The sequence below is a fragment of the Leptonychotes weddellii genome, chromosome 4 (genome assembly GCF_054177405.1).
Source record: "Leptonychotes weddellii isolate Sample4059 chromosome 4, ASM5417740v2, whole genome shotgun sequence".
Taxonomy (NCBI): Eukaryota; Metazoa; Chordata; class Mammalia; order Carnivora; family Phocidae; genus Leptonychotes; species Leptonychotes weddellii.
The window spans coordinates 40,009,528-40,028,153 of NC_138372.1; the positions used below are offsets into that span (position 1 = coordinate 40,009,528).

General features: G+C 53.5%; 1 protein-coding gene and 1 long non-coding RNA gene across 7 annotated transcripts in view; both read right to left on the minus strand.

Moving 5' to 3' along the window:
- Positions 1-7,472, minus strand: part of SSBP3 (single stranded DNA binding protein 3) — a 163,289-nt gene extending 155,817 nt beyond the window's left edge. For 5 of the 6 annotated variants that reach the window (XM_081818471.1, XM_081818470.1, XM_081818468.1 and 2 more), the window contains exons 1-4: positions 7,121-7,313; positions 6,083-6,155; positions 5,797-5,858; positions 3,026-3,110 (exon numbers count right to left, since the gene is read on the minus strand). In XM_081818471.1, coding sequence (XP_081674597.1) covers positions 3,026-3,110; positions 5,797-5,858; positions 6,083-6,155; positions 7,121-7,176 — 276 coding nt within the window. In that variant the 5' untranslated portion in view covers positions 7,177-7,313. Of the gene's footprint in view, positions 1-3,025; positions 3,111-5,796; positions 5,859-6,082; positions 6,156-7,120 lie in introns of all 6 variants that reach the window. The other variant, XM_081818466.1, reaches the window with a different exon arrangement.
- LOC145721270 (uncharacterized) lies at positions 257-2,549 on the minus strand. The gene is made up of 2 exons (XR_014144867.1): positions 854-2,549; positions 257-644 (listed from the first exon to the last, which is right to left on the minus strand). It is a non-coding gene; the product is annotated as an uncharacterized LOC145721270 (long non-coding RNA).
- Positions 7,473-18,626: the final 11,154 nt, after the last annotated feature.

Genomic DNA, 18,626 nt, shown 5'->3' on the forward strand with positions numbered 1-18,626 from the left:
TTGTGGGAGCTACAGAGATGAATAGCTCTGTAGATCGATGAATGGTGTCTGGCATGGAAAAAATTAATAAGCTGTGGTTGGAAAGACAAGCCTGAGAGAGAAGTTAGTCGGAATAGGTGCAAACAAATGACACTTGCCACGGACCTGCAGGGCTGAGCCTTGGCAGTTAGGAGCAGCGATTCTGGAGTTGGTGATGGCCTGTGTTTGGATCCTCATTCTACCCCTTAGCTGCGAATTAACCTCTCTGTGCCTCAGCTTCCTCATCTGCAAAATGGAGTTAACAACTCCTCTCACCTGGCCACTGGCAGCTTGAAATGAGAGACTGAACCAAAGCACTCAGCACAGGGGCCCAGCACATGGAAAGCTGCCAACAAAGGCTCTGTAGAGATGGTTTCCATAGATAATGAGATGGAGTGATCAGAGTGTGCTGAAAACGATCATAAAAGTCCACAAAGAAGTTAAAAGATGGATAGGATTCGAATGGATAAGAGAGGCATGCATTCCAGACAAGAGGAAGGGGACCTGGAAAGAGACAACAACACTAATTCTAGCAAGAAGGAATGAGGGCTAACTAGATGGTAGCCATGGGAATGGAGAGAACACATGAAGATCTGAGAAGGACAAAGAAAAAAGATGGTTCTTTTCTTAATTTTCTTAAATTTCTCTTTTTTTTTTTCTAAAGATTTTATTTATTTATTTGAGAGAGAGAATGAGAGAGAGAGAGCATGAGAGGGGGGAGGGTCAGAGGGAGAAGCAGACTCCCCGCTGAGCAGGGAGCCCGATGCGGGGCTCGATCCCAGGACTCCAGGATCATGACCTGAGCCGAAGGCAGTCGCTTAACCAACTGAGCCACCCAGGCGCCCATTAAATTTCTCTTAATTTACCAGTTGCTCCTGTCACCCCTGCAGCCCAGTGCCACCGTGTAACTCCTTCTCCATACAGATGTTCCCTCTCTGCCACCATTCATCACTCCATTCCTCCCCCTGCACGATCTTACTCTCAGGCCAATGACACCAAGTGGATTCCAATCTAGGAAAAAGGGTTTTGACCCCCAAGTCTGTGAATCCTGGGCCTCAATCAGTGTGACCTCAATGCTTGGTAGCATCTTCTACATGTCCACGCCAATTTCAGTACTCGCCACATAATTCTGCCACCATTCCCTAACAAGTTATGGAAAGCAAACCCATGCAAGCTTTCACTGCCACCCATATTGTTTCAAGGTGGCAGACCAAACCACAAATTGCCACAACCTTACATCATTTGCTAGAGCACCAAACTTGGTTAAAAATTATTTACTTCTCTGATAGCTTGCAAAAGATAGCACGGACATCCTCTATCAAGAGATTTACTTGAAATAGGCACGTCCACCTATCCCCCCAACTCCAAAACGAAACCATTTGCACAGCAAAACTGGCCATGCAGGAATGGGCTCTCCATACGCTTTAAAAAAAAAAAAAGGAAGATTTTTACTAGGAAAAAGGGGTCAAATTCACCAACTATTTTTATATGCCTCATGTACCTTCTGGCCTCCTCCCCCAACCTCCAGCTTAGGAAACGCTGTGATCATCACCACGGATTTTCCCAGAAGAACCACATCACAAGAGAACCAGTCACCTCACCTTTAACTACTAAAAGTTTACCAGACCGTAAGTACCATTCGCCAGCTTCTCTCTCTCAGTCCTGGAGACGGCACAAGAACTGGTCCCTTTCCACAGCAGTCTGTTCCAAGGGCATTACCTTTTCAGTCACAACAAAACTTCATCCCGTTGAATAGTCTCAAAACCAGTGAGCCTCCCGCGGAATCTCTAACTCTTCGCATTACAGGAGAAACTGTCACCATAAAGATATGCATGGTAATGGGATTTGACCGCTTGTGAAATTCAACCAGATGGGTTCCGGGGTCCTAGGCCAGTTTCTAGTGTCCCAGGTGTGTCCCCCACCTCTGCACGCAGGGGACACACGTGGCCTGGCAAAGTGGGTGGGCCCCGACGACATTCAAGAAACCAACTTCCATGCTCGAGAGCTTGGAGACCATTCCTACCCACCTCACGACAAAGTGCAAGACCAAATAAACCACCTCTTATGTGCATGTGCGTGCGCGCTGACACTCTCTCTGTCACATACACACACACACACCCCATCTACAAGGCCAGTGGGAAGCGAAGACTGGAAGGAGGCTGGGAAGAACCGCAGACACTTCCCCTTCCATCTCCCACATCCCCCAGATCGTGTTTCATCTAATCATAAATTCTGACTCCAACCCATGTTTGGAGTCTAATTTTTTTTTTTTGAGGGGGACTGCCATGGGAGATGGATATGCGGCAGAATCGCTCTTATAAGCATTTCATAAATCTTAAAAAACTCATCCAGGTAGAGGATGAATGATAGGGTAGCAAGAGCTATGAGGTGATGAAATTAACTATCTTCACAAGAACATTTCGAACACAAGATTATGGACCAGCCAAGGACCTCAAAGTATACATGATCTTATTGGGCACAACATGAGCCCTCCAACACACACACACACACACACACACACACACACCCACCCACACACACACACACACCATAATTTGAAAAGCCTGCTCCCTGGAAAGTAAAGAAACAGGCCATTTCACCAAACTTCACTCAACCACCCCTTCTGCTCTGAAACACAAGTTTCGGATTTGCTTCTTCTGCGGCGGTGGTGGTGGCCAATTTTTTAATTAAACCAACACCAAGGAGGCTCAGTCCTTTCCCAGCTAACTGTCCACTCTGAACATCAACCTCTCATGGCTGAGCCCTGAACACCACCATTTAATCCTCCAGATAGGTATCTATACTCTTTTGCATAATTACAACATTATGAAACACCGTCCCCCAAGTTAGAACAGGGCAAGGGCAGCAGGGAGGTAGGCAGAACAAAAAAAAGGCCAGGAGAAAACAAAGACCACTGCCAATTGGCTGTGTATTTGCTTCTGGTGCTAAAGAAGTTAGAGCTACCCAACCCTGTAATTATTGCCAGGATTAAAAATTTGTTACTCACGTAATCATGAAAGGCTTTTGCTTCACTCGAATGTTCACAAGTGTCTCGCCTTTCAGGAGCTGCACAGTAAAGGTCCCAAAATACGCTGCAAGTCGAAAAATAAAATAAGATCGGGTTACTAATTATTACTGGTGTACCAACGACAAGTGTACAATGTGCGGGACTAACAGCACGGCATCTCCCAAAGGCTCCAACCCCACATTTCCAACCTTTTGGGCAAACTTGGTCTTGAAAACACAATGGACCAACCTCTTCTGGCAAGCCAGACCTTTGTAGTAAGAGCGTTAGTTCTCATCAATCAGGCACCTACTGTGCGCTGGATGCCTCACACCCATGACCCTGCTTGTAACTACCGCAGGGCTATAAGGTAGATGACTATCCCTACTTTATTCAAGGGGCAACTGAAGTTTGGATGGATTAGTACAACCCATTTATGGGTGCCCAGATAGGACAGGTAGGAATCTGGATAAGAATCCAGGCCTGCTTCATCTGTGCTCCTTTTACCCCCATCCCCCCAACCAAAATGGCTACATTTCATAAAAAGGTTAAGCTGTCAAAGTCAGGACTATGATTCATATGCGGAGCAATCTGGGTGACTAGTAATAAAGGAAACCTACAGGTTCTTAATCCCAGAGCCCAGAGCCCACACCCCCACCCCTCCCATCTCACCCCCACTCCCATCCAGGCCCACCCCCAAGGAATTCTTATGCAAGAACCATCCCCCCCACCCAAAGAATGCATGTCAATTAGCCAAAGGAGATGTTGTCCACAACCAAGTATCTTGTCCTTTCATGTTAAAATAGCCCTCCCCAGAAAGGCAACTGTCCACCTATCCAGCAAAGGGGGGGGGGGCCCAGGAGGAAGGCTTAGATATCTCTGCTTTCTCCCCCTCCAAGATTTGGTGTAGTCACCCTAACACTTTGTATTACATGAGAACAGACCTACAAGTCATCTGCCAGCCAGTAAAACCTTACACAAACACAGGGTAGTCATTGGTATTAATACGGAACCTTAGAAACCCTCTCCGGGCCGGAACCCCAAGCCCAGGACTGGGAACCCACTTGAAGGAAACGGGCACCAGAGCAGAAGTCTGATTCTCGGTCTAGTGCTCCTGTCCCCAACACCAACAGCTAGCTCAGCGGGTCATCAGACAAGCCATCTCACTCAAGGTGTCTGAATTCCAGGGCCTGACCAACTCCGAATGAGCGAATGAGCGCCGGGGCTTCCTCCCACCTGGAGAGCCTCAGCTGTCATTTGCTCAGTGTCAAATGGCACAGAAGCAACTTCTAACTAACAAGACCACGGACACAGCCACTCAGAGCCACCACTGCTCAGGTCCAACACAACAGACTCTCCACGTTCCTGGGGCTGAGAGAAAGGCAGGACAAGATTGGGGGGTGGCGCTTCCGGGCAGAACAAGAAAATCGGAGGCTTCTAGTAGCTCCAGAAGGAGGCTCAAAAACATTCTTTTCTGTCCCCTGAAGCTGTACACATTTGATTAACTTCTCCGCACACTGAAGATTTCGAACGCTACAAACTCCCCGGCCCCTTCTCAGTAACTTTTACTCCTAAACCTGAGCTTCTGCAAAATCCGTGATGGTCAGACGCACCAACCCCACTCACATACTCCTCTCCAAAAACAACCCCAGAAAGCCTATCACCCACTCCTACAGGTAGAATCCTCAGGTCCCAACACCGCAGTTCCAAGGTTGGCAGAAGTCATTAAAAACTCATTTTCTCTGTGCAAGTTAGAACAGACACTTCATCCCCCCGCATTTCAAAGAGACTCGGAACAGTAACCTGAACTGGTGGTCAGGTAAACGCGCGCTAAGATCCCAAGACATGGCACTCCAATCCTTCTGAACTCCACCAAAATATCAAAAGCCATTCTGCTTTCTTGTCCTTTTCAAAAGGATGTCAAAGACTCGACCAATCGGTCCCGCAAAACATCCAGGTCTTACACTCACAGTGACTCACTCCTGCTGACCCTAAGCCTCCGTTCTTACGCAAACCTACAAGGAGACCAGACCTACAGATCTCCCACCCCAGCAGGACCCAAATAAAGGAGGGAAAGGGTCACAAATAAGGGAGAGCCACTAACTACCAACCACAAGCACTCTGTGAGGTCAACGCCAACCAGTTAAGGTTCTTGGTAAAATGAAACTTTGTGGTTTTAGGGATGCTGGGGGTTGGGGGGAGAGCCCACAGAGAGGAAGGTCCAGTCCGTCTGAATCAGTATCTTTAAAGGAAGTGGCAGCCCCTTCTTGCTTTTTCTCAGGGTGCCTGGGAAAGGCCCCAGTAGAGTTGCTCTCTCAAGGTTTTGAGCTCACAGAAGAAAAAGGGACAGGCCAGTGGTAAAACAGACCTGGTATCCTCTCCACCCTACCCCACCCCCACTCCCTCTAATTAAAGCAGCATGCAGAACTGACAAAAACCCTTCAAGGTTTTTTCAAGCCCCCACCACCACCACCACCACCGCCTGGTGCCCCAGAGAGAGACAGAAAAGTAAAGGAGTTTCTGTATAAACACTAGGCACAATTTAGTAGGTTCTCAATAGGAGGGGAAAGAGAAGGCAAAAACTTCAGGCAGCAGCCTCTCCTGTCCTTTTCCTCCTTCACCAGCCCTGGTCTGAGTGCCCAGAGGTGCCCTGTTCCATGCCAAGCCCAAGAGCTAAGGCATGGGGGTCCGCTCCAGGCCTCCTGTCTTTGTTCACCCAGACCCAGGTCTCAGAACAAAACAAACACACACACAAAACTATCACACAAACTTACCACCACCACGAGTGCAAAAACCCAGGCGGTTCTCCCAACGTGATGTTTTTTTCCCATCGAATCTGGAAAGCAGAGAGCAGAGACCACTTAGAGGAGCAGAGAGGAAGGGTGGGCTGGGGGCTTCCCAGAGCCAAAAGGCTGAGAAAACCAACTAACAATAAATGCCAAAAGGTGATAAAAATTCAAAATGGTGGCCACAGTGGTTGCTCCTGAAAACAAAGGCTCTAAGAATAGTGGGGAAGAAGGGGTGTCAAGAAATTGGATGATGGGGGGGAATTCCACTCACCTCCGACAAGAAGGTCTGTGCAGATTTCTGTGCTCCTACGTGCAGTAAATATTCGTAGACGTATAAAGCTAACCTGGAAAGTGGGCAGGGGGCACAGAAAGAGAGGGAACACGTCAGATCACACGGGGCGCTCGCTTCTGGACCTTGCCAGCCGTCTTCCAGCCCTGTCTGCGCTGTCCCATTGTGGCCCCAACCAGAGGTGAGCAGCTAGCTTGGCCCTGCCTCGGGGCCGCGGGTGGAAGCATTCAGGGGGTGGGTACCAGGGGACGCGTTGCCTCGAGCCGCGAGGGCTAGAGAGCAGCCCCCAAACTTGAACTTCCAACTGGCATCGGGGCCAAACCCACCTAGGTCTCTCAAACTCGCAAGCCTCCCGACCCCTGAGCCTCCCTCCTTTTCCCGACCCACTCGTTGCTACCCTCTCTCCAGCTCTGAGGGTCCAGGGAGACTCAGTCCTGGACTCCGGGGTGCTCAGCGCGCTCTGGAGAGGGCAGCAAAGCGCCACCCTCACCAGTTCCCCCCCCCCCCAAGCAACTGTCCCCCAAGCCCAGGGCCAAACCGGCGCCGCCGTCCCTGCCCAGCGCGGCGCCCCGGAGGGCGCGGGGCGGGCGGCGAGGCCGAGGGCAGGCAAGGGAGAGCGCTCCCGGCCGAACAAAGCCCCCGGCACGCACTCCTCACGCCGCGGGCGGACAAAAGGAGCCTTCGGGGCTGTGGGAGCCACGCGCCCCCTGCCCGCGCCCGCGGGGCAAAGTGCGGCCGCCGCGGCGGGCGCCCAGCCTCGCGCTCCGGACCTCGCCCACCCCTCTCCGCGGACCCCCGCGGCCACCAGGTGCCCCCTCCCCCGGCGGCGCCCCCCGACGCCCCGGCCTCCGCCGCCTCCCAACAATGGGCTCTCCCACGCCGCCCGCCGCGGCCTCGGGGAAGGGGCCAGGCAGGCGGCGCCGGGCCCCGGGCGCAGCAGCCCCCGCCCGCCCACCTGCCTCCCACCGGCCTCCCGCAGCCCGGCGACGGCGCGGCCGCCACTTGGAAAATAGGGCTTACTTTTCTCGAGCCTGCCCGTCCGAGGGCACCGCCGAGCCTTTGCCTTTGGCAAACATGGTTTGCAGAGAAGAGGGCGCCGAGCCTCGCCGCCGCCGCCGCTACCGCTCCGGCTGCTCCCGAGCTGCCCCCTCGCTCCCGGCCCCCTCCCCGGCCTCGCTCGCTCGCCCGCTCGCGCTCTCCTCGCCGCGCTCCCCTCCCTCCCCCCCAGGCGCTGGCTCCGCGCTCTTTCCAGCTGTCAAAGCGTCAGCCCCGGCCGCGGCCCCATCGCCCTGGAACTCCTCCCGCGCCGGCTCGGCCTGGGGTGCCGCTGCCGCCGCCGCCGCTCGCCCGCCGGCCCGGCCGCCCGCTGGCTCGCTCGCGCGCCCGCCCGCCCGGCTCCGCCTGCGCCGCCCTCTGCGCCTCCGGCACCGCTGCCGCCGCCGCTGCCGCTGGTCTACTTGGAGCTCAACCGAACGTGGCTACCCGGGCGAGGAAGCGAGGCGGGCGTCAACGTCCCCCGATTGATGGCCACTTCGGCCAATCGGCGCGCGGGGGCGGGCCCGGCGGCCGGGAGGGACGCCCTGTCAGCGCCCGGCCGCGGCAGTCCCCGCGGCGGCCGCCTCCACCGAGCCGCTGCCCCTGCTCCTGCGGCCGAGCCGGGGGTGCTCGGGGGCGCACGCCTCTCTTTTCTGTAGATGTGGGGAGGGGACTCGAATCGGGCTGGGGGAGCTCTGGTCTCCCGGCCCCGGCGACGAGGGGGTTTGCCGGGCGCTCTCAGCGGCGGGGACCACTGGGGGGCGGGGGGCGCTGCGGCAGCGTCGGAGGGGAGGGGGCCCGGACCCCTAAGCGGAGCGCAGCCGGCTCCCTCCCGCCACGTCCCTCTCCCTTATCTGCCCCTCACCTCCTTCCCCCCCGCCTTTCCACCGCCTGGCCTGCGACGGCCCAGCCCTTATCTCCCCCTCCTCCTCCCCTGCCCTCCTCCCTGGGCTCCGACCCCGACCCCCTCCCCAGACTCCAGTGCGCTCCCCAGCCGCCCCGCCCCCGGCCCTCCCTCTTGCCCAGTCCGCCTTCCGAGCGCCGGGCCCGGGGCTCCACGCTGCGAGCTGGGCGGCTCGAGCCGGCGCCGAGGCGCGCGGCTGCTCCTTTACTACATCATTAAAATACTTTGGAAAGCCCCAAAGTGGAGCCGCGCGAAAAAGGTCCTTGGCGTGCTTTGGGGAACCTGGGGGAGGGGACGGGGGACTTGTGCTAAGAGAAGGGAGAGTGATTGCTCCCAAATTTCTAAGGTCGGCCAGCCCTGGCAAGTTAGCCCCTTGGCTTCTCCACAGGAGACTGTGCCGTTCCGGGGTACGGGGGCGTCACCTGGGTGCCCCGCAACGTGGAATGCGCGCCACAGAAATCAGCAAACTTCAAATAAATGGAGCTAAATTGGGGAGTGGAGCGGGGTGAGAGTCAGGCTTGGGGGGAGGGGAAGCTTCCATTGTCAGTGACCCAGGTGTACAATGGGAAATGGGGGGGGGCTGGCAGAGTGACCCAGCTATTTGCTGCTGACTCCTTTCTGCCCACGCTGAGAACCCCAAGTACACACTATGACTCCCTTATTAGACCAGAAACCAGCGAAATAGGGGAAGACTCCCCCATTTTCAGACTGCTTTTAGAGCGCGGTTCTCTTTAAATGTGATAAAACACTGTCGGCACTGTCTCTTTAAAAGAGTCAAGCAGAAAAAGCTGTGTAAGCGCTGATTGGCTGCCTGTTTGGATACATCTTTAGGGGAGCCTTGAAACTGTTAGCCTAGGTTGATTTTTTTTTTTTTTAACTGCGCTGTTCCAATAAACAAGTAACGCCCCTCCCCCTAGCATGCCTCGCACCAAACAGCACCAAACAATTAAAGGATAGGTCAGTGTCCTGGGGAAAACACGTTTCAAGTAGGAAAACTCAGAACTAAATTTCAACAAAATAAAGAATAATTCCCTACCATTAAAGTTTGCTTATTCTGATCTGTTGAAAAGAGAAAAGGGGCTTTTAAAAGAAATGCCCCGCAGCAAACAGATCTGCATTGGTTCAGGAAGGAGACTCGGTGCATTTTTGGAATAATGTTCTACTCAGTGTAACAAGCCTCCCTAAATTAGAATACAGCCAGGCCCTACGGATGCCTCTGGATGCACTGTGTTCTCTGCTGGGACCTAGAGATCGCAGGGGAAGGGGACAGAAAGAGGGAAATACTGAACCCTAGTCTATGGTTGTCTGTATGCTAGCCCCTAGTTTAAAGGTTGTTTTGTGAATGAGAGAAGCATGGAGGTTGGGAGGGAGTTGAAATACAACGATAGGGGAGAGAAGGAAATAATTACAGTTATTTTTTTCCCCTAGGCGGTTTAATTTAATAGGGCTAACTTAAGGTACCTTAGAGCCCACACTAATTAAATTGGCCTGGTCATCCCCTTCCCCTGGACTTCTATTTTTGATGGGCTAGGAATGGCCAAGGATGGCTTGTCAACAGACTGACTCACAAGAAGCCTGACTCATCTTGGGTCTGCAAGGACCAAAGATTTTGAGTATCATGAGTATCGGTCAGGTCCTGGCTAAAGGAAAACACTGCCCTTCTCTGGCTCTACTATGGCAGTGTCTACCAAGTTGGCCATGCCCTGCCTGCAGCGCAAACCTATCTGTTTGGGCATCATTTTCCTCATCTGTCAAATGGGAAAGGAGGGTTAGAAGATCTTTAATATCTCTTGGAATCTGATGTTCTATGATGCCGGTTTCCCTTCTATAGTTTTCTTCCCCCACCCCCCCACCTCCCCCACCCCCCGCACCCCCCACCACCACCCAAAAAAGTACTAGCACCTTCTTCGGGAGCATGTGTGGTAAGAGGAGTGGCGTCCAGGGAACCTGTGCTAGACGGCACCCTGTCCTTGTGGTCTGCCCTTTGCTAGGGCTTGACACAGAATGAGGCTCCATGTCAGTAGGTTCTTGGTGAAGCGAAAAGAGACAGTGAGAGGACCCAGACAGAGAGAGCAGGGAACCCCCCAGCCTGCTGGAGAGAAGGGAGTTGATGGGCTCCTGGGAAGCAGGACCACTCAGCAGCCCCAACCAGGTATACACCCAGTGATCCAAGATGCAGTCAGATCAGAAGCAAGTCCCAACACCCAAGAACAGCATTCCAAACCCCAGCCTACCTTTCCCCACTGAATCCCCCAGCTGCACCTTCCCCAGACCACGTCTTTGGGTCTGGTGTCTCTACCTGGAATGCCTCCCTCCCCAACATCCCACTTTGACCATTCCTTAGGGCTAACATCCTGTTCAATGCCATCTTCTCCTCTAAAACTTCTTTGCTTTTCACTCCCGGAACAAAACTCATCCATCCCTTTGCTTGGTCTCATTTTGCTTGAACCTCCATAGTGGCTCTCCGTGTTCATTCTGCCTACTGTTGTAGCCCGTGTTGTTTACTCTGTCTCCTCCGCCAGACCTGGGAGGGAGAGGATCTAACTCTGAGTCATCTGTGTGTCTCCACCACCCAGCACAGGTTCGATACCTTTGTGTACATCAACATTCAGTGTACGTACCAGGAACTGGGGAACCACGAGAGGAAAAAATGGTCTCATCCTCAAAGTAGCTCTAGGCCCAGGGGGGAGATAAGAAAGGGACACCACTGACAATGGGATGAGATAAGGCCCCTCTCCCAGCTCCACCCACCTAAACTACGGGCCGCCAGGAACTACTGTACTTTTGGTCCCCAGAATGCACCAGGTCATTGTTTGTATCCACCCTAGACTCATCCACCCTACGCTCATTCATTCTTTCCTCCTCCCTTTCTCTATCCCTACCTCTCTTCCTTTTTTTTCTTCTTTCTTTTAGTACATGTCTATTGAGCATCTACTATACCAAGCATTGTTCCAGGTACTGGGTAAGAAACCAAATAAAAATCTTTACTCCATCGAGCTCAGGCTGTTGGGAAATCCTCAGTCTAAAAGCCTCTTTCTGTGACAGACTCCTACTAATTCTAAAACCCAGCCTGGGCAGGTAGCACCTCCACCAGGAAGCCTGAAGCTTCCCTGAGCTCCCAGACTGGGCCAGGTGTCCCCTGGCAGCCTCTGGGAAACCCCCCCCCACAAACCACAACAGATTGCAGTTGGCCACACTGCATAGATGGGGACATGTGTGCATCTCCCTCATGGGAGTATGAGTTCCTCCTGGTCAGAGAATGGTCATCATTCACCCGTGGACCTCCAGTGCCCAGCAACTATGGTAAAAGGAGACTCAAATAACTGAGTGACCAGAATGAGAAGGAACAGGCAGATGAGGTAGGAGAGGAGAAGAAGGAGAGGTCAACTCCAAGCTCGGGCTAGAATGGCCACTCCTTCACTCAGCTGCCAGAAACTGGAGGGCAGAAATCCTGGGCTCTGGGATCAGTTTGGCATTGGGGTTAAAGGAAAAGTGGCGGCTAAAGGAAAAAGACTTCAGGCCCGTGGACTTAACCCGGGGTGGAGGAGATGGGGGGGGCGGCCATTTGAATGGTCACTGAACCTGCAGCCCATCCCCCTCCTGTCTTGGCACAGTGGGTCCTGGAATTGAGTGGAGGTGCCTCTGGTCAAAACCTTGGGCTCCTCTGCTGGGGGTAGAGGGGCTCCGGCTCAGGCTGGTCAGCCTGGTTTTAGCTGACGTTTCCCCCAGGGGATCAGGGGCCTCCACGAGGGGGTATGAAATCCAGCGTCTAGGCCTGTCTGGTGGATGTTGGGCAGGTGACCTCCCCTCTGTGAGCCTGTCTGGGAAAGGAGGACCTCACTGTCGGTGTGCAGGGTGGACAATAGGATGGCGGGCAGGAACTGTGGGGGAATTGCGGGCTGGGCTGTCAGTTGGTGCTGGCCAAGCCCGTGCTTCCAATCTCCTCTGGACAGTGGAGAGTCACTGCCTTGAAGGCTGTTTGGAGGCTCAGCAGAGATAGTAATTGGAGAAACATTCTGTAAGTTGAAAAAGATGATTACTCCTGATGTTATTAGCACAGCAGAACCCGCAAAAAGAGAGGTGCTAAGGAAGAAGGAAGTGAAGTGAGGTTTAAAATCAAATGTATTTTGAAATGTCTTCTGCTGGACACACACCTGTGATGAGACACCTGGTCAGAGCAAAATGGTTTTGGGCATTTTCTTGAATGGGTTTAGTTCTATCCAGAAGGCACCTACTAAGCTCTGGGCCCTGAGCCAGGGCCACTGAAAAGTACAAGAACATACAAGGTGAGGTCCTGCCAAGGGTAGATGGGGAGGAGAAGCCGATGCTGTGGTCCTTCCCGGGTTCCTGCCGCGCCTCCCCCACCTCCTCTCCAGGATGTCTTGGCCATGAGTTCATTCCCATGCCACCCACCATGAAGCCTTCCGCAGTGTCCCCCTTGCAGCTCCCTCTTGCATCCCCTACCGGCCGTGGGCCAGCACGTCTCTGTGTGCACTCGCCCACTGCATCTTTATCCACTCCATTCCCTCTGCCTGGAACACCTCCCCCCAGACGTGCCTCACTTCCTCCAGGTCCCTGGTCTGAACACGGCCAGAGCCCTCCCTAATCAACCTCTGTGGACTGGCACCTGCCCCCTCATCCTGGTCTAGTTTTCTCCCTAGCAACCGTCACCAACTACCATAGTATATGTTTATTTGTTTATCTTACTTTTTTCCCTCATTAAAATTTAAGCTCTGTGGGAGTTTTATCCCCACCTCTAGAACAGGTACTCAGTAAAAACATGCTAAATGTTGAATAAAATAACTGATTTAACAAAGATTTTCTGAGCATCTGGTATGGGCTGTGCCTCCTGGTAGGTGTGAGAATGCCGGGTGAACAAGACAGTCCCAGTCTCCTTCTGTTCAGAGCTCGCAGTCCAGCGAGCAAGAGAAGGGTTAAATCAATAGGCACACAGATAAATATGTCATGACAAACCGTGCCAAGTAGAGGATGCTATAAGAGCGAATAACAGAGTCTGAGCCTGTGGGGGAGGGAGAGGTGATCAAGGAGGGCTTCCCTGTGTAGGTGACATTTGAGTTCTAAAGGCTGCGGGAGAGTTAACTACACAAAGGAAGAATGTTCCAGGTAGGGAAGGGAAGTCTGCAGCAGGGAGGAGCCCTGTCAGGTGGAGTTATTGATCACTAGTCCTTGTGACAGGAGCAGACCCCCCGGCTGTGCTGCAGATGCCCCCGGCTGTGGCATCAGAGAAAACCCCAGAGCAGAGAACCAGAGCTTCTCCGCCCAGGAGGGGAGGCTCTGTCAGGTAACATTTCGGGAAGCCGGTAACCGTAGCAATGGCTGGCGTCACAAGTGGGCTACCACTTTCATGCTCCTTATAATAGGTATTATAGCAAAAAGGAAAAAAGAAAAAAACAAAAGAAACTATCAAGTGTTAGAGGATGCGGAGAACGGGGAACCCTCGTGCACTGTTGGGGGGAATGTACACTGGTGCGGCCACGCTGGAAAACAAGAGGGATGTTCCTCAAAACATGAAACAGAGAGTTGCCATATGATCCAGCCATCCCGCCTCTAGGAACACACCCAAAATAATCGAAAGCAGGGACTCAAACAGATATCTGTACACGAATGATCATAGCGGCATGATTCACAGTAGCCAAAACATGGACTCGAACCAAATGTCCATCAGCCGAGGAATGGACAGTGTGATGCATCCATACAACGGAAGGTTACTCAGCCTTGAAAAAGGAAGGAAATGGGGCGCCTGGGTGGCTCAGTCGTTAAGCGACTGCCTTCGGCTCAGGTCACGATCCTGGAGTCCCGGGATCGAGTCCTGCATTGGGCTCCCTGCTCGGCAGGGAGTCTGCTTCTCCCTCTGACCCTCCCTCTCATGCTCTCTGTCTCTCATTCTCTCTCTCTCAAATAAATAAATAAAATCTAAAAAAAAAAAAGAAAAGGGAAGGAAATTCTGACACAGGCTACAACATAGGTGAACCTCAAGGACTCGTGAGATAAGCAGACGCAAAAGGACAAATATTGCCTGAGTCCACTCGCACGATCGACCGAGAGTAGTGAAGTTCATAGACACAGAACAGGTGACAGCGCCTGCCAGGGGCTGCCTAGGGCAGGGGGAACGCGGGCTATTGGCTAAATGGATACAGAGTTTTGCTTTGGAAAAATGAGGTTCCGGAGATGCATGGTGGTGTGAGTGTACTTAGCGCCACTCACCTGTACGCTGAAAACTGGTTAAAATGGTACAGTTATATGTGACGTATATTTTGCAACAATAAAAACCGGAAAGGAGAGAGACTGAGCTAAGAGCGATGAGGGAGGGCACGGGAGGGGTCCAATACGGGACGTCATGGGGCTTTGAAAGGGGCACCTAAAAAGGAGGGGCATTCAGACTTGTCCAGTGAGGGGAGAGGTGGGACGGAGCGGGAAGTGGTGGGAAGCATCTGGAAAGCTGTCAGGGCCAGGCCAGGTCTAAACTGAGGTTTGAGTGAAAGCTGGGGGGCAGGTGTGGAGTATGTTTCAGACAAGAGTGAATGGCATTCACGAATTTATTCAACAGAGCTGGACCATTCAGGGCCTTGGGTGTCAGGCTAAGTTCAGTCTTTGTCCTGCAGGCAGGGGCTTTCACCAGGGATGACCTCCTTGTGCTTTAGGAAGAGCACTCTGGGGGGCCCGGAGGAATAGGGAGCCCTGAAGGCCGTGAGGGGCTCAACAGCAGGTGTGGTGAGAGGTGCTGAGGCAAGTGAGATGGAGGGAAGCTGATGGAAGGGAGTTCCCGGGGCTCAGCTGCTGACGGCATATGAGGGTGTGAAAGCTGACTCCCGGGTTTCTGGCATGGGTGAGGGAGCTTTCTGTCAGGGGGCCCAGGAAGGGAAGCAGGTCAGTGGGTAGCAAGTATGAGGAGGTCAGTCTTGGACGTTTTGAGTTGGAAAAGCCCACTGGATGTCCAGATGGAGCTATCAGGGACAGGTAAACTATAGTCTGGAGCTCCGGAGCGAAGTCTGCCCTGAAGATGGAGCCTGGGGAGTTATCAACATCTGGAATTCAGATTCAAGCCCAGGGAGGCAACAAAGGTGACCCAAGCATCACCTGGGGGAAAGAAGACACGTGGGCATGGTACAAATGGCGCGAACCACCCCCCGCCCCCACCTCAGAGCATCCGAGGTCGGGATGCTCCTGAAGGCCTCTTCCCACTCTCTCCCGATTTCCTTCCTTCCCCTCTGACTGTTCTTCCTGTGATCCTAGAAAGGGTTCTTATTCTCCAACCTCCTCTTAAAATTAATATTAGGCGAGCTATTGCTGATACAACGTTACATAACAAACAGCCCCCAAATCTCAGTGGCTTATTATAAAAGCCATTTACTTCTCACTCAGAAGTCCGCAGTCAGTCTGGGCGGCTCTGCTCCAGTCTGCTCATGGGTCCCCCTTGCTGGGGCCCAGGCTGAAGGGCAGAGGCTGCCTGGCATGTTTTTTCAAAGTGGGTGAAAGGAGCACCAGATGCCAAGCCAGTCCGTGCGAGCATCCACCTGCTCCCAAGTCACATGGCCAACCCAGCCTCAGTGGGACAGGAAGGTGTATGCCTCCTGCAGAAAAGGAAGTGGATATTTGCTACACAAGCCACCGTGAATGAGCTTCTCTCAGGCTCTGTCCTTGACCTTCACTTTTGCTCTGGGCAAGTTCAGCCATGTCCGTGGCATTGACCACACCTGAACCTCCATGATGATTCCTGAATCCATCCCCCTGGCCCGGATTTTTTTCTTAGTACCAGCCTCCCCACCCTATCTGTTTAGTTAAAAGACATTCCCACCTGGATGTCCCCCAGGTGATTCAAAGTCCCTGTGTCTAGAACTGAGCTCATTATTTCTCCCTATCCAATTCCTACTCAGTGCCCATCTCTGTGCAGGGCACCAACACCCAGGCAATTACCTGGGCCAGAGACCTAAAAGTATGTCTCTGCTCCTTTTCTTCCTTACCCCCTGCCCGCCTCTGCCAGCACCTGGGTTGGTCAGCTAGATCTAGTAAGCATCCCACATTTTTCTTTCCTTTTTTAAAAGATTTTATTTTTAAGTAATCTCTACACCCAACGTAGAGCTCGAACTTACAACCCCAAGATCAAGAGTCCTCATGCTCCACCGACTGAGCCAGCCAGGTGCCCCATAGGCATCCCACATTTTGTCCACTCACCACCCCCACTCTCATCACTGTGATCCAGCCCTGGATTATTGCACAACCCCCAACTGATCTCTCTGCCTTCAGACTCTCCCCAACCCTCCACCCTCTCCTGGCCAGCCAGAGGCATGTGTTCAAGGCACAGGTGTGACATGCTTTTGCTCAAAACTCTTCAGTGGCCCTCCTTCTTATACAAGATGAAGCCCAAGGTCCTCTGCAAAAAAGTTCAAGGTCCTTCATAATCTGGCCCCTGCCTCTCTTTGCAGCTTGTTGCTCACCGGTGTCCTGAGCACTGGGGACAGATGTGCTCCTTGGGAGTTTGCAGGCTGATGGGGGAAGCAGACGACTCTACCAGTACTTAAGATACAACGTGACAAGTGTCACAACGGAGGGTACAGGCCCCTGTGGGCAGAGTGCAGGGGTGTTATGCTGGTCCAGTGGGTCAGAGACGGCCAGGAGGAGGCTGTGGGCTTCCTCAGACAGTAATGGGAATGGATGAGCACTCTCGAGGAGAAGCTGGAGACGGAGCTCTGAGGAGCACCAGCAGGTCCGATGGAGGGGGAGCTGATGAAGGTGACAGAGGAGGCCTGACCAGAGGAGCAATGAGGAGGAAATCTGGGGGAGGGAGTGCCTAGGAAGACAGTGCTTTGAGGAAAATGTTGACTCGCAGATGGTGGTCAATAGCGGAGGGCTCTGCAGAAACTGGCTGGCTGGTGAGGGCGGTTTCAGGGGAGCAATCTGGGCAGAAACCATATCACAGCAGTGGCGGCGTGGGAGGGGCGACTGACAGAGACAGCAGGTGCAGACAGTCCTCTCTAGATGTTGGGCTGTGAAGGGGATAAGAGACAGGCCAGAGTGCCAGGGGTAAGGAGCTTTGCTGTGTTTCAGTTGAAGACAAGAGAGACTGGATCCTGTGTAAATGCTGACTGGAAGGAGCGAGTAGAGAGGGAGAGGCCAAAGGTACTGGATGGAGCCAGAGGACAACGTTACAGTGAGGTCTCTGAGGAGGTGGGAAGGGAAAGGGCCCAACGCAGTTGGAGGGCCGTCTTCACTCCCCTCTGGGAACGCAGAGATGAGGAGACTCAGCCTCTGCCCTCAACATACTCATGGTCGGGACTCCTGGGTGGCTCCGTCGGTTAAGCGTCCCATTTTCGATTTTGGCTCAGGTCATGATCTCAGAGTCATGAGATCAAGCTCCGAGTCAGGCTCCACACTTAGTGTGGATTAAGATTCTCTCCCTCCCTCTCCCTCTGCTCCTCCCCTGCTCGTTTTCTCCCTCCTCTCTCTGTCTTAAAAAGAAAAGATGCTCATGGTCTGGGGGAGGGGGCTGGGGCTTTGCAGAGGAAGTAAGCTAGGAGCTGGGGCTTTGAAGGTTGAGCAAGAGTTTGCTAGGCAGAACAGCAGTGGTGAAGGGATCCTAGGCAAGGGAACAGCATGAGGCACAGGTGTTGGGGGCCAGGGGGAGTGGCATGGCGACAGGAGAGGGGGACCAGGATGCTTCTCACACCCTTCCACATTGACTTCATGGGCACCCACCTTGGACACCTGTGGATCCTGAGGGGACACAAGGACTGTGTCGTGTTCATCTCTGTGTGGCCCAGTACCTGGCTTCTATGTGTGTTGAGTGACAAAGGGTCCACTAGGGCCAGAGTAAGTCTATCCTGAGGAGGAGTGTCGTGGAGATAGCAAGGCTTCCTCCGGCCGGGGGGGTCATCACCTCTCTCCCTCCCAGGTGCTGGACACTGTCCTGGCTGGCCCCAGTGAGTGCTCAATATATGTTGGATATGTCCCCGGAGGCCCTGTGTTCCACACCTCCTTTCTAGCCGCCCCCTGAGGCCACCGGGGGAGGAGGTGCGGGAGCAGCCCTCTCCCCCAGCTATCTGGGGCACCCAGAGCAGAGCTCACAGGCTCATTCTCCGATTCTGAGCCCTGTTTCCACGGAAACAGACATCGGCAACCATCAAAGTCCCGGCTTTCAAACACGAGTCCCTTCCAAAACTTACTCTCACGTGATTCATAGACTTCACAGTTGTGGGGGCTGCAGGGGCCTTCCAGAGCATCCCACCCTCCCTGTGATGTGAGGGCAGAGCTGGGCTAGAACACCAGGCCCTGGCTCCTAGTTCAGTGCTCTGTCCTTCTTCCGGTGCTGCCCCAACCCGGGAGACCCCACAGCCATCCTGACCCATTGGCCGGGGCCTCTGTCTGCCCATCCATCCGTCTAAGGAGGAAGAAGTACCAGCAGTCAACACACACCTGTTGGACACCTCAGATTCCTGCCAGTTCAGTAGGGGCACCCAGAACAATGTGCACAGGGGCGGGGCTGGTCAGCCTCCTCTTCCAAGGCTGATGTCACTGCAACCCGAAACCTGCTTCTTGGTCACTGAAGGCTGGGGTCCTGTCTCAGAAGAT